The 22,419-nt window shown below is 56.1% G+C and overlaps 4 protein-coding genes across 10 annotated transcripts; all 4 read left to right on the top strand.

Annotated features, from left to right (window-relative positions):
* The first annotated feature begins 175 nt into the window (after positions 1–175).
* CNR2 (cannabinoid receptor 2) lies at positions 176–7,558 on the top strand. Of its 5 annotated transcripts, none has more exons than XM_032132310.1 (5): positions 176–656; positions 762–824; positions 1,226–1,365; positions 5,593–5,774; positions 6,068–7,558. In XM_032132310.1, exon 5 carries the CDS (start codon positions 6,134–6,136, stop codon positions 7,181–7,183), a length of 1,050 nt encoding a protein of 349 aa, XP_031988201.1. In that variant the 5' UTR covers positions 176–656; positions 762–824; positions 1,226–1,365; positions 5,593–5,774; positions 6,068–6,133; the 3' UTR covers positions 7,184–7,558. The 5 variants fall into 5 exon arrangements, with proteins under 5 accessions (XP_031988201.1, XP_031988197.1, XP_031988198.1 ...); XM_032132306.1 differs by having other exon boundaries at positions 5,548–5,774; XM_032132307.1 differs by having other exon boundaries at positions 741–824; positions 5,548–5,774.
* A 1,024-nt stretch (positions 7,559–8,582) lies between these two features.
* FUCA1 (alpha-L-fucosidase 1) lies at positions 8,583–13,123 on the top strand. Its single transcript, XM_032132305.1, has 8 exons — positions 8,583–8,940; positions 9,449–9,583; positions 9,782–9,919; positions 10,568–10,673; positions 11,034–11,234; positions 11,383–11,573; positions 12,089–12,188; positions 12,799–13,123. Exons 1-8 carry the CDS (start codon positions 8,597–8,599, stop codon positions 12,937–12,939), a joined length of 1,356 nt encoding a protein of 451 aa, XP_031988196.1. The 5' UTR covers positions 8,583–8,596; the 3' UTR covers positions 12,940–13,123.
* A 685-nt stretch (positions 13,124–13,808) lies between these two features.
* On the top strand, positions 13,809–17,933 carry HMGCL (3-hydroxy-3-methylglutaryl-CoA lyase). Of its 3 annotated transcripts, none has more exons than XM_032132313.1 (9): positions 13,809–13,873; positions 14,229–14,318; positions 14,511–14,618; positions 14,973–15,068; positions 15,606–15,754; positions 16,077–16,140; positions 16,404–16,592; positions 16,859–16,984; positions 17,301–17,933. In XM_032132313.1, exons 1-9 carry the CDS (start codon positions 13,823–13,825, stop codon positions 17,400–17,402), a joined length of 975 nt encoding a protein of 324 aa, XP_031988204.1. In that variant the 5' UTR covers positions 13,809–13,822; the 3' UTR covers positions 17,403–17,933. The 3 variants fall into 3 exon arrangements, with proteins under 3 accessions (XP_031988204.1, XP_031988205.1, XP_031988206.1); XM_032132314.1 differs by lacking the exon at positions 13,809–13,873 and adding an exon at positions 13,928–14,112; XM_032132315.1 differs by lacking the exons at positions 13,809–13,873; positions 14,229–14,318; positions 14,511–14,618 and adding an exon at positions 14,626–14,771.
* Positions 17,934–18,412: 479 nt separating this feature from the next.
* Positions 18,413–22,309, top strand: GALE (UDP-galactose-4-epimerase). The gene is made up of 11 exons (XM_032132312.1): positions 18,413–18,508; positions 19,379–19,505; positions 19,577–19,692; positions 19,914–20,027; positions 20,156–20,332; positions 20,417–20,530; positions 20,613–20,679; positions 20,764–20,849; positions 20,960–21,037; positions 21,170–21,284; positions 21,362–22,309. Exons 2-11 carry the CDS (start codon positions 19,385–19,387, stop codon positions 21,415–21,417), a joined length of 1,044 nt encoding a protein of 347 aa, XP_031988203.1. The 5' UTR covers positions 18,413–18,508; positions 19,379–19,384; the 3' UTR covers positions 21,418–22,309.
* Positions 22,310–22,419: the final 110 nt, after the last annotated feature.

Below are 22,419 nucleotides of genomic sequence, written 5' to 3'. Positions count from 1 at the left end.
CAAAGGAAAATTTCTCATTTCCCGAATGGAAGAATTAGGGAACCCCCTTTTCCCGGCCGGGGGGGCAGAAGGAAGCGCTGAGTTCCCAGTTCTGCCTCTTTCTCCAGCTTCCCCCGCCGCTGTCCCCGCGAGTGCCGCGGATCTCCCTGGAGAGGGCACCCGAGCATCGCCGAGCTCCGGCGGCTGCGGGGAAAGCCCTGAGGAAGGAGGCAGAGCAGGATTTGGAGAGCACGGCGAGTAACCGCTCGTGATTCCACCGAATGAGGCAACTGGAATCCCAGCAGGAGGGGATTTCCCAGGATCTCCCAGCCGGAGAATCGGGTTACTGGTGCTGGGATGGGGCTGTGGGGTGGCTCTGTGGGAGGCAGAGTGGGGTAAGGTGCATCCTTAGGGATCCTAAGGTGCATCCAAGGGCTAAGGATCACGTCTTTCCTTTGCTTCCAAGGCTCCCCCCTACAGCTTGTATGATCTATATCCAAGCATAATGTGGCCAATTCCTTTGGGATTTGGAGCGAACTCGCGTCTCCCCACTGACACGGTGATACTGTCCCTGGTGTCACCCGGCTTTTCAGCAGCACCAGTACAACCCAGCCCCGGACAGCTGCTGCCCGGCCGAGGGGGGAAGTGGCTACTGGAGGAGGAATGGATGAGAACAGGTACAGCAGCGACCACAGCCTCTAAGCGGGGTCCTTCCTGACCACGGGGATTGTGTCACTGAAGGTTACTTTTGTAACCTTAAGCCATTTCCCTTCCACTTGCAGAGAGAAAATCACCCTGCTCCCCTGGCATTAGCTGACCGTGTACAGAGGAATTCAGGGGCACAGGTGAGGTTTGTGCTGCTCATGGAGCTGTAGGCACAGACAGCAGATTTCTGAGCTTGCCCTTAGACCTGCGCACAGCCAGGTACATCCAGATCTTCCCACATCTGCCTCCTAGCTTTTTTCCTCCCCATCTTTTTCCATGTCCCCAGAGAAATCTGGAGGAGAATCTGAACGTCTCTTGCCTCAAACAGTGCAGGTACATGGAGACATGAGAGGGACTGGGAGGATTATTTCAGCGAGCTGGAGGGTTTGGGTGGTTGTAGATGTGGCACGAGCAGGCAGCAGAACACAACACCCAGAGGACAAGTGAGGAAGGAAACAAAACCCGACACACATTCTCCAAAAGAATGTGACAGAGAGCAAGGAAGCACAGGAAGGATTCACACTGTGGATTTCCAACCCAGGGGAATAAACCAGAATGGTTCAACAAACCCAGATGAAACCAGAAGTGCCATGAGAGGAGAGGGAAGCAGGCGCCATCCGCAGCTGCACGAACTGCCCTGAGAGCCGGAGGGATGGGAAGCCCCGGAGCATCAGCGGGGAGGTGAGTGGTTTGTGTTTGCTGACCCACAGCATCCTGCAGCCCAGGGTCCTTTTTTCACACTGGAACACATCGTCCCTGAGAGCCCTCGGTGCTCACACAAGGAGGCTGGGGAGACTCTGCTGCATGGGGAGATTCCTGGGATTAACTATCAGCTATTCGGGATAAACTGCAAGGCAATGTGTAACAGAGGGTGGGACACTGGCTTTTAGGATGAATTCTTTCTTAGGAAGAAGGTGAAAGGTAAGTGTGTCATAGCAGGCTGTGGGTTAACTCTTTACAGCTGATTTTGGGAATTGTTAGTGTTGGATCAGTTCATCAGGAGCTGGAGTGACAGAACAAGGGGGAATGAGTTACAAGAAATTCCCTGTGAGGACGGGGAGGCCCTGGCACAGGGTGCCCAGAGCAGCTGTGGCTGCCCCATCCCTGGCAGTGCCCAAGGCCAGGCTGGACAGGGCTTGGAGCAACCTGGGATAATGGAAGGATGAAACTGGATGGGCTTTAAGGTCCCCTCCAACCCAAAGCATTCCCTGATTCTCTGTGTCAGAGGTATTTCCAAATGTCTTGTGGGGATGTGATGCTGAGTTGAGTGTTTTGATGGTTTTGGTGGAGTGAGAGCAGCTGTTTTGCCCTGCTTTGTACCCAGACTGGCACTTGCAGCCGCTCTGCACCCACCCCGTCCTGGATGTCAAACACTGTCCCCTCAGGCAGTCACACATGGGCAAAGCTGGACTCTGATAGTAAAGAATCAAATAATCTTCAGTGTGACATTTGAGGTGGACAGGTCTTACATCAGGGAGGGAATTCCACTCTGTGTTATTTAATGTGGTCAGAAGGACAAACCAGGGTGAACAGCTAATTCCAAAATAATGGAAAAACTTCTGCAACTCGAACAAGAAATCACATATAAACTAAAATGTTTGTAAAGCAAAAGATACTTTGCTTTTTCAGCAAGTGAAATTTGCAAGGATTAGTGACAATTTTTGCATAAATCACCACACATGTTCATAGTAGGTGATCATTTGAGACATTTTCTTATATTATAAAGCTCAAAACTCTCCGATATTCTGAACATGAAATATTCAAGACCAGCACTTTCAGAGTGCTGCAGGCACAATGCACTGGCTGATTGCAGTAGGAAAATTTAATTTTACATTATCTAAGGAACTGGTATGTAACTTTTTAATCAGCAGGATGCTGTGATGGCTCTGTGAATGCAGAACCCATCCCAAGTGGAAGCAGGAATGGTGCTGCTGCGTGCGAGGCACTGCGAGCCCGACAGCTGGAATCAATCGCAGCGAGGCACTGAGAAGGAAAAGGACTTTTTCATTTGTAAATTTAATTTCCCCCGAAGCCAGTTGGAGTTATTAGGCTGGAGTGAGTGGGCTCGCAGCAGATCTAATGGGAGGAGAGGTTTCTCTGCTGCTCTGGGCAGACTTTGCAGTCATTGAGGCTGTTTCAGGAATATGTTGCATTCCCAAATATCTTACCTGGATTCTGTTCCTAATAACTCACTCCTCGTTCATTCACTGTGTTGTTTCCTGGGGCTCTGCTCTTGTTGCTGGGGGGATTCTCTATTGCAAGGACACGTTATTTTGGCAAAATATTCCCTACCCTGGGCCTTCCTGCAGGCAGGAGATGTTGTGCTGTGATCAGAGAGTTAATCTGAAGCCCAGGGAATCTCAGCTCAGCTGCTGCTCTTCCAGGGAACCAGTCCCTTGGTCCCACAGCCCCTGGATCTCAAGGAGTGCCAGAAGCCACTTGGCTCTTTCTTGTTGAGCTGAGCTGTCAGCCCGTGGGGCCAGGACTCCCTGGGCTTGCCAGGCTGGTTGTGGGGAGATGAACAGCCATGCCTGGGGCTGGAATCCCCAGGGAGGTGGAGATGCTGCTCCTGGAAAGGCAATTTCCACCCTGGAAGTGAGACTTGTCCCATGGAGGATGCTGCAGGTCAGCTCTCCCCCAGGAAGCAGATGGGGGCTGGCACTTTTCCCAGGAGCTGAGGCAGGGGGCATGGATGAACAAATCCAGGGGCCCATGTGACAAGAGGAAAATGTCCCCAGGGCAGGAAAAAGCAGCTTTGTGGCCAAAAAACAAAAAAAATGGGGGACAGGCAGGGCAAGGAGAGGAGCTCTTGGCACTGCCTGTGTTTTCATGCTCATGCAGAAGAGACCTTGTGCTGGAGCAAAGCCATGTGCTTCCCCCATGGACACAGGAGAAGGAAGGAGTAAAGAAATCTGTCCTTGCCATTCAGCCTGAGACAGAACAGAGGTGGGAAGGGATGGTCAGGGCTGGCTGATTGCTGTGAGCCCAGCACAGGGTTTTGAACCTGAGGCTTATCTGAGTTTTTTCAACTTACTGGCAAGAGCTGGGCCAGGACAGGCAGTGCAGGAGTTATTTTACCATTTTAAGCAGGTTCTCTCCCCAAGCAACATAACGTCAGGGATGGCATTTTGCTGCCTTCGCTCCCTTGCCTGGTGTTCAGTGGTTTCCAGGCTCCTAAGGATGTTAGTTGGATATCACACACCTGCAGGTCTGAGGATTTACGATGGTCCTGGAAATGCTGGCTGCAGGTAATGGATGCCAAGGTGATGCTGGAGGCTGCTTAATGAAGAGATGTCTTGGTTTGGATGCTGGGGTTTGGCTGGGGAGGTTTGGGTACTCGAGGCAGTTGCTGCTCCAGTGGTCCCTGGTGAGCCCTGCTATATGAAAAGTCCATCTGTCTGCTAAATCCATCTCTCTCCGGAGGGAGGGATGTTGTCAGGTTTAATAACAAACAGCAGTTGGTAATTCCTGCTGCCTGTGTGGTGTTCCTGTGAAGGGCTGCAGGAAACGAGAGCGCTGAGATCCAAGGGCAACATCCCAGTCCTGTGCTGTTACCCCATGCCAGAGCCTGATGTAAGAGCAGAGCAGCTTGCTGCAACACTCAGCCACGTCAGCCCCAAATTCAGGACTCCTCCAGCCTGCAATGCCAAGAAATCCCAATCAGGATTACCCTGCTCTGCCTATAACATGCACTGAACTCCCTGCAGCCACCGATGTCCCAGCCCTGACAGGCAGCAGGAGTGAAATGTGTGTCTGGGGCCCTTCTCTGTCACCTCCTGGGCAGCATCTCAACTCATTGGGGGTATTTTGCAACTCCTGGAACACAGGAACAGTGATGAGTGTCGGGGGAGATCAGTGGGGAAGGAAGTCCCCAGGCTGGGTGTAAAACGTGCCACTGCTAAGATGTCGCAGCCAGAGGTTTGGTGGGCAGTGCTGGCTGTTGTCACCTCTACAAGCAGCCAAGTTGCCTTGGCTGAATTTCACACAGCAGGCAGAGGAAACCACAGAGGGAGGATCACAGGTGGCTGGAACCCACAGCCCAGCAGCCCAGCCCCTGCTCTGCTCCCCAGGAAGCCGTGGCTGTCACACATCCTGGCCATGGCTCGTATGTTTTGGACATTTCCTCTTTCACAAGAGAGCCGAGGGGAGGGAGAGACAGTGACTTGTTTGTTCTGTGGAAAAGGGAACAGCTCAGTGCTCTCCTCCAGCAGAAGCAAGTCATGATCCCATTGCCTGGATGAGGGATCCTGGAAGCTTTTGGGAAGGGGGGTCCTGTTCCATGGGCTTGGACACCACATTTTGCTGAAATTCAGGCAGTTTAGTGTATCCCACAGCTGCCTCTTCACCTCTTCTCTAACCCAGTCCAGGATGACCTTGTTCCCTGAGATCCAAGGCAGCACAACTTGGTTTAAAGACCAGTGTAACCCACAGAAAGAATGGGAGAAAGTAACACCTGAAGGACCAGTTCTGAAGATGAAGGGGGTTACATGCATTGAGCTGCAGAAGTGTAGAGAAAAATCCAATTCTTGCTGGCACAGAATGCACTGAGCAGTTCAGCACACACCCTGGGGAAAATCAGGCATTTCCCTCCATCACATCTCTGCTGATGCTGAAAGTATTGATAAAATTAACCTAATCCTGGGTATGGACAGGGGTTCTTAGGCTCAGGTGGTCTCAGTCCTGCATGCCCCCATTGGTATGTCCAACCTGCACTCTAATATCGATGTTAAACGTAACTTTGAATCACTCTGACCGTGGCACAGGGAAGATGGAGGGGGAAACACAACTGCAATGAGCCTTGTAAAACTGCAATGGGCAAGCTTAAAAATGAAACCAGTCTTGTTATTTTATGTGTTCCAACAGCTTTGGTGAGGAGTAAATCCTTCAGAGTGCACTTTGTGTTCTCAGATGAGCTGCACCGAGTCCCTGGCAGTGCAATATCCCTCATCCTTCTCCATCCAAGCCATCTCCCGGGGCAGCTTCAGTGGGACAGGCTGTTCTGCAGGGCCTGTCTCTGCCCACGGCACAGTGTCACCATGAGCAGTCCCTTCCAGCGCTGCTGGCGCTGAGCAGTGAATCCTGGAGGAGGGGTAAGAGCTGGGCCAGGATTTGTACAATTCTCGGCGTTGCTGCTTCCCTCTTGTGGTGAGGAACCAGCCTGGGAGATCTGGTACAGCCAGGGTGCCCCTGGGCTGTGGTAAATGGGTCTCAGCCAAACAACCAGCAGGACAAAGCGTGGAAGTTGGCTCCAGCATTTGGTTTGTGGACCTGAAAGCAGGTCTCTGTGGGCTGATCTCATTTTGCTTGCTTCTCTCTAAAGGCAGGGAAGTGTCTGGGTTGAATTTATTCCTTGTTAAGTCCTCTTCACCTCCCCCTTTTTCAGAGCATCCGAAGAAGTGCAGAAGGAAGCAGAAGGCTCTCTGTGAGCTCCTAGCTCCAGGTAACCACCATGGATACTTGTAGGATACCTGAAAACGCCTCCAAGTGCAGCGGGAACACCATGGAGTGCTTCATGGTGCTCAGCACGCAGGCACAGAAGATAAGCATTGGCATCCTCTGTGGCCTCTTTGGGACAATGTGTGTTTTTGAGAACTCCTTGGTGCTCTACCTGATTTTCTCTTCCCCTGGGCTCAGGAAAAAGCCTTCCTACCTCTTCATCGGCAGCCTGGCCCTGGCTGACATCCTGGCCAGCATCATCTTTGTCTGCAGTTTCGTTAACTTCCACGTGTTTAACAAAGCTGGTTTCTCCAAGGAAGTGTTCCTGCTGCAGCTGGGAGGGGTGAACACGTCCTTCTCCGCCTCCCTCAGCAGCCTGCTGCTCACAGCCCTGGACCGCTACATCTCCATCAGCCGGCCCTCGGAATACAAGCTCCTGATGACCAGGAAAAGAGCCTGGACAGCGCTGGCAGTGCTCTGGGTGACCTGTGCCACCATCGCTTACCTGCCCCTGCTGGGCTGGAACTGCTGCGTGCTGGATTCCGCCTGCTCCGAGCTGTTCCCCTTTGTGGATGACAATTACCTGTCGGGCTGGATCTGCTTCACCGTGGTCCTGCTGGGCTGCATCATCTACGCCTACGCCCACGTGCTCTGGAGGGCTCGCCAGCACGTGGCCTACATGGAGAAGCACCAGGCGCAGGTGGGGAAGCAAAACACCCGGATGAGGATGGACGTGATGCTGGCCAAGACCCTCGTCATGGTGCTGGCAGTCCTCACGCTCTGCTGGTCCCCCGTCCTCGTGCTCATGATCTACAGCATCTTCACCAGGCTGAGCGACCACCTGCGCAAGGTGTTCGCCTTCTGCAGCACCCTCTGCCTGCTCAACTCCATGGTGAACCCCATTATTTACGCCCTGCGGAGCAAGGAGCTGTTCTCCTCCCTGAGGAGGGTGTTCTCGCACTTCAGAAGGCAGCTGAAGGCCTCTGAGGAGAGCCCAGAAGCAGAGAGCACCCACAAGTCCTCCGTGATAGAGACCGTCTGCGAGGACACGCACGTAGTGTAGGGAGGCACCTGTGGAAAATCTGTGCCCTCAGGCTGGAAGGAACAGCCTGGATCACTTTTTTCTTTTCTCTTCTGATGGGAGCTTAGGGATCAGCTGTGCTGTGGAGGCAGCTCCTGCTGATGTCACCCTTCGATGCTGGGACATAAAGTGCACAGACTTTGCTCTCAGGCACAGCCTGGGATTGTTGGGGTGTCCTCTGCAGGGACAGGAGTTGGACTGGATGATCCTTGTGGGTCCCTTCCAACTCAGGATAATCCATGATTCTGTGATTCTAGAATCTCCCACCAGGGGAGGCTCATGTTGGACATCAGCAGGAATTTCCCCATGGAAAGGGTGGCCAGGCTTTGGCAGGGGCTGCCCAGGGAGGTTTGGAGTGCCCATCCCTGGAGGTGTCCAAGGAAGGGCTGGATGTGACACTCAGTGCTCTGGGCTGGGGACAGGGTGGGGATCAGGCACACGGTGGACTCGATGGTCTGGGAGGGCTTTAACGACCTCAGTGGAACATTCCCACTATGGTTTAAGGACTTGGCCAGAGCTGGGGCAGACAAGGACCTTGCAGACAGCACATTTCTTCCAGGAGGTTTCAGGAGAGCTGACCTAACCAGGCAGGTGTTTGTTGGATGTCATGTGATTAAACATTTAAGCCATTTTCCAGGTTTTTCTTCCTTTTCTTTCCTGGTGTACAAAGTCCTCCAGGTGACAAGTTTAAGCCCAAAGTGGGGCAGATACTTCGAGCATGAGGAACTTTTTTTGCAAACTACAAAATTGCAAATTACACAGAAGCGGCACTTTCAGCTGAATGGACAGTGAAGTGGGACAGGGCCCTTCACCAGTGACCTGGAGCAGCTGGGCTCCTGCCAGCTCCCAAAACGCCTCCAGCAGGGATGATCCCGGCTGGGACATGGCCACGAGGTCCTTGCACTCTGCCCTGTGTCCCAGAGGATGCACCCAGCCCTCCAGGAAGGTTCGGGAGCCCTGTCCCGGGCCTGTCTTGGCTGCACGGGAGGGTCTGGAGAAAGGGAGACTGAGGGGACACTTACCAATGTGTGCAGCTGCTCCCGAGGGCAGTGAAGGGGCAGCTCCAATCTCTGTGACCACGGGCAGGATCCAAGGGGTGCGCCAGGGGAGGGCTGGGATGGATTTCAGGGAAAGGCTCTTCCCCCAGAGGCTGCTGGGCACTGCCCAGGCTCCCCAGGGAACGGACACGGCTCCAGGAGCTGCAGGAGCGTTCCGACAGCGCTGCCAGGGATGCCCAGGGTGGGGTGTTGGGGCTGGAGCCGATGACCCTCCGTCCCTTCCCCGGGGCAGCGGTCGGGCCTCAGCCTCGAACCCGCGGCCCCTGGGGAGCGGCGGCGGCCGTGACGTCACGGGGCGATGGCGGCGCGCTGAGGGTGGCGCGCTGAGGGCCCCGCGATGGCGGCGCTGGCGCTGCTCTGCGCGGCGGCCGCGCTGGGCCCGGGGCTGGCCGCGCCGCGGTACCGCCCGGACTGGGCCAGCCTGGACGCGCGGCCGCTGCCGGCCTGGTTCGACCGGGCCAAGGTGGGGGTGTTCGTGCACTGGGGGGTGTTCTCCGTGCCGGCCTGGGGCTCCGAGTGGTTCTGGTGGCACTGGCAGGGCCAGCACGATGCCGCCTACGAGCGCTTCGTGCGCCGCCGCTTCCCGCCCGGCACCACGTACGCAGACTTCGCACCTCAGTTCACAGCCCACGACTTCCAGCCCCGCCAGTGGGCACAGCTCTTCCAGCGGGCCGGGGCCAGGTCAGCGCCGGGGATGGCCGGAGTTGGGGTCCCTGAGGGCATGGGGGGGGTCCCTGAGGGGATGGGAGAGTTGTGGGGGTCCCTGAGGGAATGGGTGCCATGGCCAGGGGTTCCTGAGGGGATGGAAAGGCCTGGAAAGGATATGGGGCTATTCCCAAGAGGATGCAGGGGTCTCTGAGGGGATGGAAGGGGCAAGTCTGGGGATGCCTGAGGGATTGGGGCTCCCTCAGGGATTGGGCTCCCTCAGGGGTCATGCCCAGGGTGCTGAGGAGACGACAGTCTTGCTCCTACCTAAGTATCGATTGTTCATTCTTTTCCAGCATTAAAATCCACTAAAATCCTCTATTATTCTTATATTTTCTTCTAAATTTTAAGGATAGTGACAGAGGGCTCTTCACAGCATGGTTATCCAGTGCCTTGCTGTTTTAGTGACTGGGTTTGCAGTGAGGCTGGGAAATATCTCAGTTGTTCTTTTGTCATCCCAACCAAGTCCTTTTTTCCCCTTCAGGTATGTGGTCCTGACCACCAAGCACCACGAGGGCTTCACCAACTGGGGGTCACCGGTGTCCTGGAACTGGAATTCTGTGGATACAGGGCCCCACCGAGACCTGGTGGGAGAGCTGGGAGAAGCCCTCAGGGAGAGGTAGGGCCCTGCCAGGGCTCTTCTGTCAGAGCAGTGAATCCTCCTGGCTGTGCTTGACAAACAACAGAAAACCCCGAGTTCAATGTGAAAAATTGAGTGCTTGCAAATAATGAAAAATAATAATGCCAGTAATTTAATTTCCACTGCTTCTTAATCCCCACTGAAGCCTATTTCTTCCCTCTGTGTTTTGTCCTTCAGCAACCTCCGTTATGGGCTGTATCACTCCCTGATGGAGTGGTTTAACCCTCTCTACCTCGCTGACAAACAAAGTGGCTTCAAGACCCAGAGCTTCGTTTTAAAGAAGACGATGCCAGAACTTTATGACCTTGTCTTGAAGTAAGAGGCACAGCCAGTTCAGAATCACCAGCATTTCCTGGTTTCAGTTCTGTAGGGAAAGATGCAAAGTGGGTGCAAAGAAGAGAAATGCTTATTTTTGCCGAGGCAAATTCTCTTTGCTAACCAGTAATGATTTGTGGTACTTAGAAAAGGGGTCCACTTTTGCCCTGTGGAAGGTCTGATCTCTAGAATAAGGCAGGGACAAATTTTTCCTGCAAAAGCAATTACCTTTAATCCTGCCTTTGTGCAAGGTGCTGGAAGTGGAGCAAACTGCTCAGTATTTAGTAGAACAGAAGAGTGATTTCACTGTGAATTTGCATCCTTGCCTTGCTTCCCCTTGCTGACAAAAATACAAGGCTTGGGCTTGTGGGTTGTTCTCCCAGCTCAAGAATGCCTCACAATTGTCTTTGAGGTGCTAAATTCTGGTTTTTTTTGAAGAACTTCACTCTCTCTTGAGCTGTGGATCGACACCTTGTTCTTTGCTGCTGCAAGGACCTCACTTGGAGCTTTGTGTGAAGCAGAAAATGAAGCAAAAACCTCCTGGTGATGTCAGGCAGTGGGAAGGGGAAGTGAAAGGATCCCACACCCAAGAAACACAGTGTGGCAGGAGCAAACAAGCCATTTTGAAACAACATCCGTCTCTCTTAGATACAAACCAGATCTGATTTGGTCAGATGGAGACTGGGAAGCTCCAGATTCCTACTGGAATTCCACCTCTTTCCTTGCCTGGCTCTATAACGACAGCCCTGTCAAGGTACCGGTGCCTGCTGTCCCTCGTGGCCTTGGGTGGGTGTGGAAGGTCAGGAAGCTGTGGGGTGTGTGATCAAACCAGAAGCCTCCTTGACATTTGCTAAACGTGTTTTATATTCTCTGACAAAAAAAAGAACCTTGTCCTGTGACAGCTGCACTGTCCTTTGCAGGACACTCGTGGGCAGCTCAGGCCAGGAGCTTTGTTGCCTCAGCTCCTACCTGAATCCCAGAGAGGGATTCAGCCTTCTCAGAAGGGTTTCCATTACACAGGGAATCTTTAGGTGCTTCCTTAGGGGGGGTGACTGCCAGCTGGACAGCCCAAGAACAAAAGGTTCTGTGCCCTGAGCTGTTTTTCTTCTCTCAGGACACCGTGGTTGTCAACGATCGCTGGGGTTGGGGCTGCTCCTGCCGTCACGGGGGTTTCTACAACTGTGCTGACAAGTACAGGCCAGGCACCCTGCCAGATCACAAGTGGGAGATGTGCTCCTCCCTGGACAAGCTCTCCTGGGGCTATCGCAGCAACATGAGCCTCGCTGAGGTGATGGATGAAATGAGTATGATTGAGGTAAGAAAGCTGAAATCAAAATAACCTGGGGGAGGATTACTGGGAATCGGAGGCTTCTGGAGCAGCTGGTGAAGGATAAAACTCCTCAGTTTCTGTGTTGTCAGAGCTGAAGATAATGCAGTTTGTTATCTTGCTTTATCTGCCACAGGAGCTGGTGCAGACTGTGAGTTTGGGTGGCAACTACCTCCTCAATGTGGGACCTACGAAAGAAGGGGTGATTGCCCCCATCTTCCAAGAGAGACTCCTGGCCCTTGGGAGGTGGCTGGACACCAATGGGGAGGCAATTTATGAATCCCAGCCTTGGAGGGTGCAGATGGAGAACACCACAGACACGGTCTGGTAAGGACTCTGCTGCTCAGACCAGCTGAGCTGATGTTTATTTCTTATCTTTTCTTAAATTTGGTACACTCTGACCCTGAAGTGTTACAATTAGGATTTCATCCATTTTAGTTGAGTAGGAAAAAAAGCCAACCCATCCTTTAAAAAGTGTCCACGCTGTCACCACTGTTTAAGTAGTGGTCCTGGCCAGAAATGCCTACAAAACTGAGTTGTTTTTATTTCCTCCAGTGTGGTCAGCCCAGAAATGTAGAGCAGGGATCAGGATGAGGCCGTGTATCCACCCTGCCTGAGGCCAGGCCAGGTTGACAGTGACATTTGCACACCTGGACTTTGTTTGGGTTTCATCAGCCAGCGCTGACGGGCTGATCGTGGGTCCAAAGGGACAGATTTTGGAATGAGTGGCAAGGAGGTGACCCCTGTGGGCTGACAGAAGGCCAGGCAGAGTTCTCGTGCTGGCTGGAAAGGTCAGGTTGGTGTCTGGTGCCCTTCACCCTGCTGAACTCCTGCTCCCTCAGGTACACCTCCAAGGGACCAGTGGTCTTTGCCATCTTCCTGCTCTGGCCTCGGGACAGTGACCTGCATCTGTCCTCGCCCATTCCATCCCCAGGCACACGGGTAAGGGACTTAAAAAAAGACAGCACACACTGAGAGCCCATTTGGGGGTGTTTGTGGGCTGGGAAGGACCAGCCTGACTGCATTTAGGAACTGGGGGGAGCGGGAAAGTTGTGTGCTGTGGGCTCCCTGCAGATCCTTTCAGCATCCCAGGCTGCTCCCCAGGCTTTGGCCCACTTGACGTGGAACACGGGGCTGGAGTTGCCAGGACAGGCTCATGACTGCCAGGGAACAGGCAGAGACTCTTCTCCTGGAGTCTTTTGATCCTGCTGTCGCAGGGCAGGGAACCAAATATCCCCAGAGCAGGAGTGGCTGTTCCTGCAGCCCAGATTCAGCTCAGGTGCACTGCCCTGCTCGTGGCAGATGTCACCGTGACGCAAATGTTCGAGTGTCCTTTGCTCTGAACAAACAGGGGCAAAGCATCAGCAACAAACACCCCCCAAAACAACAAACCAGAGCCTGGTGTGGCCTCAGAACACCCCGTGTGTCGCCCTTTGTGCCACGTGAGCCACGGCTGGGGACCTGCAGGGCTGCCCTGGCCTGTGGGCAGTGCTGGGGTGTGCAGAGGGGACCTGGTGAGCTCCAGCTGAGTGTCGCCTCCTTTCCTCTGCAGGTGACACTGTTGGGGTATGCTGGCACTCTGAAGTGGCAAAAATCCCCAGGGAAAGGGATGCTCATAACCCTGCCCTACATGCTCCCGTCTCCTCTCCCTCCTCAGTCCGGCTGGGCGGTGAAGCTCGAGGGTGTGAAGTGATGCCTGTGGGGGGGACACAGCACGTCCCCCTGCCTTTCTTTTTGATTGAGGGTTTTTATTTTTCACGTTGAATACATTATTTTTCACTCAAGAGAATCTCTCCTCCAATCTCTGTTGCCTTGTGTTACGTTGGTGTTGGTCAGCTACTTCCATGATGAATAAATCCAATGGAAGCTTGCTGGAAGAGATCTGGAAGAAATCATCTGTAAAAAATGTGACACAAATCCATCAACAAACTTCAGTTTATATTCTGCTGCAGACAGCTACAAGAAAAGGTTTTGTTCTTGGTGAATTTTTAAGAGACTGCACCATTGTGAGTTGCACTTCTGAGCTAATGAACTTTCAGCTCCAGTGAGAGCAGGTTTCCTGCGTGGATGCTGAACTCCTTACAAAGGGTTCAACAACGCGTGTCTGAGGGATGAAACTGCTCACAGGAGCACGCAGGTTGCTGCGAAGGCCCCACAACCTTGCAGACAGACTTCATTTTATTCCTGTCTGAGCACAACCTGCTAGAACACTGGGAGCTGAGCATGAGCAGAGCCCCGGGGCTGGGCCACGTGCGGAGCTGGTGCTGCGGGGGCTGTTACTCAATTGACAAACATCCAACTGCCCCGGTTTCAGAGAACCGAGCGCCAGGGACCCGCTCGCAGGGGCACCGCCCGGCTCCGGGGATGACGCCGTTACAAACAAAAAAAAAAAGGGGGACAAAAAGTGACAACAGAACGACGGCCTCTTCGCCTCGCAGCCCCATCACGCCGGTAACCTCTGGCGCGGAGCGGGGGCCCGTCCCAAAACAAACAGCGCCGTGTTTACCCAGCGCGCCGGCCAGCGGGAAAGCCGCGGTATAAGTGCGCGGCGGGCGGGCGGGCGGGCAGACGGAAACATGCCGCTGTGCGACACGGGCTGCGCGCCGCGGGACGGTGCCTGGGGACAGGTACGGGCTGGCTCCGGACGGCGGCGAGGGCACGGAACCGGAGGAGAGGGCACGGAACCGGAGGAGAGGGCACGGAACCGGAGGCGGCGGTGCCGGTGCCACGTGCGGAGCGGTGCCCATGTGACCCCCGCGGCCACGCCCCCTGCAAGTCACGTGTCGGGGCGGTGCGGTCACGTGAGCGGGCGAAGATGGCGGCGGCGCGGCGGCTGCTGCCGCGCTGGGCGGGATCGCTGCGGCCCGTGAGGGAGCGGAACGGGGGAAGGGAGCGGGCAGGGGTCGGATCGGGGAGCAAAAGGAGCGGGCGGTGCTGGCACAGAGCCGAGCGGGGCTCGGCTGACTCTTCTCTCCGTGCCAGGTGAGCTCCGCGGCGGCGGCGAGCGCGGGGTACCCGAAGCGAGTGAAGGTGGTGGAGGTGGGACCCCGAGACGGGCTCCAGAACGAGAAGGTACCGGCGGGTTCGGGCTCCCAGCACCTCCCGGGGGAGGTTGTCCAACCAAATCCCCCGAATGTCCCACTGTGCCCACCAACGCGGCTTCTTTTGTTCTTTAGAAGCTTTTTGATATTGAAAAAAAAAAATTTTCTCAGTGAAAACTGTAATGTGAAATTAATAACTTTAGGTCATTCTTCTTCTTTTCAGAATGTTGTACCCACACCAGTGAAGATCAATTTAATCAACATGCTGTCAGAGACGGGGCTGCCGGTCATAGAGGCCACCAGCTTCGTGTCCCCCAAGTGGGTTCCTCAGGTCGGTGTGCGGAGAGGACTTGAAGTGGTTCTAAAAGTACGGCAATCCAGTGATGCTGCTTGCTCCAGATTCGCTGTTACTGGGCAAGAGCCAGCAGAGGAGCTGTGATATCCCAGAGCTTCCCTTTGGACCCTGGAAAGAGCACGGGGACAGGCAGGTCACACACAAACAGCTGGTTGTGCACGTTGGCCTGGCTGGGTGACTCCTGACCCCTCACAGGGTGCAATTCTCTTTGCTTTTAGAGGCTCTGATCCCTAAATATTTCTGTGCCCGTTATAAGAAGGAATTTTAATGATGATTTTGTGACTGGCAGACTGACCGACCCTCACAGAGCTTTCCTGGTTTGCTTTGCAGATGGCTGATCACACCGAGGTCATGCAGGGCATTAATAAATTACCTGGGATCAGCTACCCTGTGCTGACTCCAAACCTGAAGGGATTCCAGGCAGCGGTAAGGGCTGGGAGAACATGAAAATCCACATGGTGCTGTTTTCAATGCCACCTGATCCTTTGTGCTGCACCTGTGACTTCACCCTTTTCAAGGCAAACTTGGATGTGTCCTGGTGGTTTTGCTGCAGAATGAACTGAGGGAAGGATTGGGTTATTTGGGGGAAAAATGCTTTTATAAAATGAGAGAGCTGTCGTCAGAGATTGTAGATCATAGAGTCACTGAGGTTGGAGAAGGGCTCCAGGATCTTCAAGTGTAAGTAAGCAAGGCAGGTTTCTTTAGAAACAGAAGGGGCTCTGTAAAGGGAAGTGTTTATGGGGCTGGTTTGAGACATCTCTACCAAGAGGTGCCATCGAAACCCTCGAATTAACGCTCGGCAGTGAAGTCATGAAGTGGCGGCTGTTTGTCATTTCCCTCATAAGAAAAATCACCTGGCTTTGACTTAACAGCAGAGCTGGTTAAGGGTTGGACCGCCGATCTCAGGGGTCTTTTGCACCCTCAGTGGTCCTGTGATTCCACTTTGGGATTTTTTATTTGCAGGTGGCAGCAGGGGCCAAAGAGGTGTCGATCTTTGGGGCAGCATCCGAGCTGTTCACCAAGAAAAACATCAACTGCTCCATAGAGGAGAGCCTGGAGAGGTTTGACGAGGTCATGAAGGCAGCCAGGGAAGCCAGCATTCCTGTCAGGGGGTAAGGAGTTCCTGCTGGAATTCACCCACCATGTAATCGTTCATTCAGGAATGATCCAGGATCGCTTTGGATCAGATTTTCTTGGCAAACATCCCACATGGAAATGCACAGATCACAAACCCACCAGCCCTTGGAAAACTTTTCACACCCATGGAAGAAGAAATTGTTGAAATCCTGTAGCCTTTGTCCTCTGGACTTCTGGAACATAAAATTAATTCTCCCATCCTATAGACATGGAAAATGTACAAGTACTGACTGGTTTGTCCAGTAGAATCCCACTGCCCCTTCCTGACTAAAAGTGTGGGATTCTTTTTAACCACAGATATGTTTCCTGTGTCCTCGGATGTCCCTATGAAGGGAAGATTTCTGCAGCTAAAGTTGCAGAGGTGAGTCAGTCATAAATACAGCCAGAATTCCTGGGAGGCCTTTGACTCATTTTTGGGGATGTGAAGTGGGCACTGGGGGATGTGTCAGACCATTTAACCAAAGGGGAGGTTCCAGGTTCTCAGAGACTGAATCCAGCTGAAATGGGCAGGGCAATTCGGGGAGGTTTTAAATCCCAGAGAAGAGTGTCCAGGGAATCATGGCACAGCAGGACTGCAGCTCCAGGGAGGGAAGGAGCTGAGTGCACGTGCTGGCTGTTGCACAGGTCTCCAAGAAGATGTACTCCATGGGGTGCTACGAGATCTCCCTGGGGGACACCATCGGCGTGGGCACCCCCGGCAGCATGAAGGACATGCTGACAGTGGTCATGAAGGAGGTGCCTGTGGGGGCTCTGGCTGTCCACTGCCACGACACCTATGGACAGGCTCTGGCCAACATCCTGGTAGCCCTCCAGGTGGGATTCCTGCTCTGGATCACAGACTCATGGGATGGGTGGGTTGGAAGGACCTTAAAGCCCATCCTGTTCCACCCCCTGCTGTGGGCAGGGACACCTCCCACTGTCCCAGGCTGCTCCAGGCTGTGTCCAACCTGGCCTGGGACACTTCCAGGGATGGGGCAACCACACAAATAAAACACCTTCCCTTGGGGTTTTTTGTGCTTGCTCGGGAATTGCAGATTTTGTTCTTCCAGAGCAGCCCCTGACTGGGGGTTTCTTTGCAGATGGGGGTGAGCGTGGTCGATGCTTCCGTGGCTGGCCTTGGAGGGTGTCCCTATGCCCAGGGAGCCTCTGGCAACGTGGCCACAGAGGATTTGGTGTACATGCTCAACGGGCTGGGCATCCACACGGTGAGTGGCAGCTGCCCTGGGCTCTGCTCAGGCCTCAGCACAGGGCAGGATTTGGCCCAGGGAGCCTGAGCGTGCTGGGGGCAGCCAGGGAGGCTCACTGGGCCTGCAGTGCCAGGACAAGGGGAATGGCTTCCCACTGACAGAGGGCAGGGTTAGGTGGGAAATTAGGGAAAAAATATTCCCTGTGACAGAGGGGAGGCCCTGGCACAGGTTGCCCATTCCTGGCAGTGTCCAAGACTGGCTTGGACGGGGTTTGGAGCAACCTGAGATGGTGGGAGATGTCCCTCAAGGTGTGTCCTGTGCCTTTCCCATGCAGGGAGTGGATCTCCAGAAGCTGATGGACACAGGCACCTTCATTTGCAATGCTCTGAACAGAAGAACCAATTCCAAGGTGTCTCAGGCATCCTGCAGACTGTGACACTGAGCGGAATTTCTCCTTGGATCAAGAAAAAACTGAGGATCCAGCACTGGCTGGGATTCCTCTCTGATCTCCCGAGCTCCTTCCCGGCTCAGCGTTTGAGAGGAAACTCAAAATGCACCAGAATTGTGAAGAAATGAAAGAATATTCTATTTTATTGTATTATACTGGACCTTGAGGATGTCACCATTTGCCTTAAAGAAGGGAGGACATGGAGGGGCTGAGAAAAGCTCTGACCAGACCAGCACCCACCAGCTCCTGCCTGCAGAGCAAAGGACAAGGCACAGATTTTGCAGTTAGAGCACTTCTCCAGGTCAGGCCTTGCCCTTCCTCCCTTCTCCCCCCTCTGCAAAGGCGAAGGCTGAGTCCAGAGGCTCCCCCCGTGCTCCAGGTGCCAGCCTTGGGCCATCTCAGCCTTCAGGGACTGTGCTACTGGACTGTGTATCTGTTGTAAGATACCTCTAAATGCCAGCAGTAATAAACACGTTATTTAATAATCTAAACTATTAAAAATTTGATTCAGCTGAACCAGCTAAGGAGCTTTTGCTGCTGGTTTGGTTCCAAGGGCTTCTTCTGTGTGGGAATGCTGCATCATGGCGGGCTGGGGGGGGTAAGGAATTCCTTCCACCCCCAGAAAGCAGAAACACCTCTGCTCCTCTCGGTGATCAGGTCCTTGGGAACTCCTCTATTTAAAACAATTTATTGAACAGTTCCTTTGTGAGACTGGAGACGAGCGGAGGAGCCTCGTCCTTTCAGGGGGCGGGGCGAGCGTGAGGCCGCGTGCACCGCCTCTCCACATCGCTTCGATGAACTGAAACAATTCCCAACCCTTCGCTAACGAGCGCCGCAGAAATGAGGCGGAATCGGGCAAAAACGCGAGCGGGGTTCGGGGCAGCGGCCTCCTCCCGCCGCCAGGGGGCGCTGCGGCACCGCGCGCACCAGTGGCCGCCGTCCCTCCGCGGTGTTTTGTCCGCGCCGCCGCCCCGTAGCCGTGACAGGTTTCCATGGAGGAGCCGCGCGCGGGGAGCTGGGGGGGCGGGGCCAAGGCCCGGCCTTAAAGGGGCCGCGCCCCGCGCGGGGCTGAGCGGGAGCGGCGGCAGCGGAGGGTGAGAGACCGGGGGGGACCGGGAAGGACCGGGGAGCGGGCAGGGGGACGGACGTGCTGCCCTGCCCTGCTTCCTTTGGTAGGAAGAACCCAAACCCCCGGGGTCTGGGGTCTCCCTGGGTCCCTGGGGTGATTCCAGGCCCTGGGATGAATCCAGACTCTGGGGTATCCCTGGGCCCCTGGGATGATTCCAGCCCCGGCTCCTCCGGTCCCTCCCGGCCCTGGCCCCGCTTCCCTGCTCAAATCCGCGTTGTTTTGCCTTCCCCGCCCTCTCCCACCTGGCCCAGGTGCTGTTCCCTCCCGCAGCCCCGGGGCGGGCCCGGCTGGGGGGCTCAGGTTGGGTTCCAGCCCGAGCCGCAGCTCCTGGGGGGAAATCTCCCGGCTCTGGCTCCACATCCCCTGGGAACACCGCGGGTCCTGCCCGGGACGGAGCCGCCGGGTCCCACAGACGTGGCTGCGCTTTGCAGGGCCCCAAAGTCCACCTTCCTGGGGAGGAGGCGTGGAGTGGGGCCAGCACTGGGGAGGGAGGCTGGGACTGTGTTTAGGAGCTGGGGGAGAAACACGGAATGGGTGAAGGGCACAGCTGATACCCCTGTTGAGACCGCCCCAATTAATCAATTAATTAATTAATAATGAGAACTCCTGCCCTTTGGGTAAAGCCTGAGGGAAATGGGTGAGCCCAGGAGCTCGGCTGGGTTTAACAGGAAGAACCTGGCCTTGTGTCCGGGATGTGGCACCCCCGTGTCCGGGAGGTGTGACCAGGCTGGCCACACCTGGTCCCTCCTGGAAGTACCTGGAGGCCGTGCTGACGTGACAGCGTCCGAGCTGTGCCCACCCCGCAGCTGAAGGATCTGGGGCTTTTCCCCCGCAGGGAGCCATGGCAGAGAAGATCCTGGTGACGGGCGGCGCCGGCTACATCGGCAGCCACTGCGTGCTGGAGCTGCTGCAGGCGGGGTACGTCCCCGTGGTCATCGACAACTTCCACAACGCCATCCGAGGTACGGGGAGCCCCATCCTGGCCCGGGCTGTGCCCGACTCCAGCAATTCCTCACTCCCCTCCATCCCCCAGGATCAGAGGAGCTCCCCGAGAGCCTCCGGCGCGTGCAGGACATCGTGCACCAGCCTGTGCTCTTCCAGGAGCTCGATATCACGGACGAGGCCGCGCTGCAGGAGCTCTTCAGGAAGGTGAGAGCAGGAGCTGCAGTGCCCTGGGTGCCTCCTGGGCTCCGTGCTAGGGGTGGGAGCCACGGGAGCAGGGAGGAAACGCTGTGTCCCACGTTCCTGTGGGCCATGGAGCCCCCTGGGCTGGCTGAACGGAGCTCCTGGGGGAGTTCTGGCTGGTTCCTGCCTGGAGCTCCCCTCCCCTGCTGCCGTGGCAGTGGTGCCCAGCCCGTTTCCCCCTGCAGCACCGTTTCTCGGCCGTGATGCACTTTGCGGGGCTGAAGGCCGTGGGGGAGTCTGTGCAGAAGCCTCTGGAATATTACAGAGTGAACCTCACCGGGACCATCCGGCTGCTGGAGGTGAGAGGAGCCAGCAGCGATCCTGCGCTGCTCCCTGGGGCTCCTCCCTGTCCCAGGACCTGCCGGCGCCTGTGGAGGGCTGGCACAGGCACTGAGCGGGATCCGTGCTGGCCCTTCCCCTCTCCCAGACCATGAAGGCCCACGGCGTGAGGAACATCGTGTTCAGCAGCTCCGCCACCGTCTACGGGGACCCCAAGTACCTCCCCCTGGATGAGAAGCACCCGGTCGGGGGCTGCACCAACCCCTACGGCAAATCCAAGTTCTTCATCGAGGAGATGATCCGGGATCTCTGCAAAGCAGAGAAGGTGAGGAGCCACCCCAAGGGGCTGCAGCCCAGGTCTGTCCCCACCCACGGGGGTGACCCGGCGGCCCCGTCCGTGTGTCCCCAGGACTGGAACGCCGTCCTCCTGCGCTACTTCAACCCCATCGGCGCCCACGAGTCGGGGATGATCGGAGAAGATCCTCAGGGGATCCCCAATAACCTCATGCCCTACGTGGCACAGGTACCACCCCCACAGCCCTTGGGGGTTCAGAGGGAGGGGGCCCAGGGTGGCAGGGCTCCCATGGGCCTGTCCCTCTGCGCAGGTGGCCGTGGGACGCCGGGAATTCCTGAGCGTCTTTGGGAACGACTACAAGACGGACGATGGAACGGGTGCGTCACGGGACGGGCGCAATTTCAGATTCCCAAATCCCTGGCTGCACCCCGGGCTCTGCCCTCACCCTCTGCATCCCCCAGGAGTCAGGGATTACATCCACGTCGTGGATCTGGCCAAGGGCCACATCGCTGCTCTGAAGAAGCTCAAGGAGAACTGTGGCTGCAAGGTACCAACCTTGGGCTGCTGCCAGCCCTGGGGGGTGTGGGGCTCCTGATGGGGGCTGAAGGGGGGCCTGGCCCTTCTCCCCTTGATGCATGTCCCTTATCCTCCTCCCAGGTCTACAACCTGGGCACAGGCACCGGCTACTCCGTGCTGCAGATGGTCCGGGCCATGGAGAAAGCCTCGGGGAGGGAGGTAAGGGCAGACCTGCAGGGTCCCGGGCACAGCTGCTCCCACAGACACCCTGATGCCCCCACTGCGGCCCTGGCACCGTTCCCTCAGCCCCTCTGGGAGCCCCTGGAGCCCACGGTGCTGCTCTCCCTGCAGATCAAGTACCGGATCACAGCCCGGCGGGAGGGAGACGTGGCCTCCTGCTACGCTGACCCCGCGCTGGCCGAGCGGGAGCTGGGCTGGAAAGCTGCCTTTGGTCTGGACAAGATGTGTAAGGGCATCCCCTCCCTGGCATGCTGGGCACTGCCGGGCCCCTGTCCTCCCTCACCTCCCCTCTGCCTGTTCCAGGTGAGGACCTGTGGCGGTGGCAGCTGCAGAACCCCACGGGCTTCAGCAAGAACTGAGCCGTGGCTGAGGGCTGGCCGGGCCCGGGGGCTGCTCTGAGCCAGCCCTGCCACCTTCCCAGAGAGCTGTCACCATCCTGGGAGAGCAGTTCCAGCTCCCCCTCCTGCCTCTGGCACGGGGCAGGAAGGCTGGAGCATCCTTGGCCTCTCCTCTCCTCATCCTCATCTCCCCAGGTCCTTGCATCTCACAGAGCAGAACCACAATGGAGAACAGAGCCAGGGCCTGGTTTGGCACCCTGGGCATGGAACCCGCCGTGGGAATACCCAGGGGCTGGTGCCAGCCCTGGCTGGGAGCAGGTGCTGCTGGGCCCTCCCTGTGCCCTGGGCAGTGGCTGCATCCAGCACTGGGACCTCTGAGTCCTGCTGAGCCCAAACTGCAGCAGAACCCCCGTTCCCTCCTGCCCCACCTGGCACAGAGAGGGCACCAGGAACCTCTCACAGGGACCACTCACGTTCCAAGGCCACCGTGGCTCATTTCCCCAGCCCTGGGCTCCGGGGCCGAGGGCTTCCTCCACCCCCCCCTTTTCCCTGACCCTCAACGTGGTTTTGAGGACCAAATCTCATCTCCCACCTCTCCTGCTGAGCCAGAGAAGCCCCTGCCCAGGGCTGTGCCAGCCTGGCCTGGCTGCCCACAGCCCCCTTTCGGTGCCTGGTTTGGCCTCCTGTGGCAGCCACTTCCCAAACCCCGTTGCCAAAGGCTGCCCAGGAGCCGGCTCTGTCCCCCTGTCCCACACTGCTCCTATTTATTCCTGGCAGCTCCCAGGGCTCCGCAGGGCAGGGATGACGCAGGCGGCCCCGTGTGCTGTCAGCTGGATGAATAACTTATGCTCCTAAATTATGAATTGAGCTTTTGATTTGTTTTTAAATAAACTTTCCTACTTTCTAAGTGGCACCTTTGTTCTGCTTCTCCTCAGCCAGAGCTGCTGCCCCTAAAAACGGCACCCTGGGGCCTCGTGCCAACCCCACTCCCCCCCAAATCTCTCATCCTGCCTGGCCAGGGAT

This window comes from Corvus moneduloides, chromosome 23 (genome assembly GCF_009650955.1).
Source record: "Corvus moneduloides isolate bCorMon1 chromosome 23, bCorMon1.pri, whole genome shotgun sequence".
NCBI lineage: Eukaryota > Metazoa > Chordata > Aves > Passeriformes > Corvidae > Corvus > Corvus moneduloides.
This window is presented reverse-complemented; position numbering and strand designations above follow the sequence as displayed.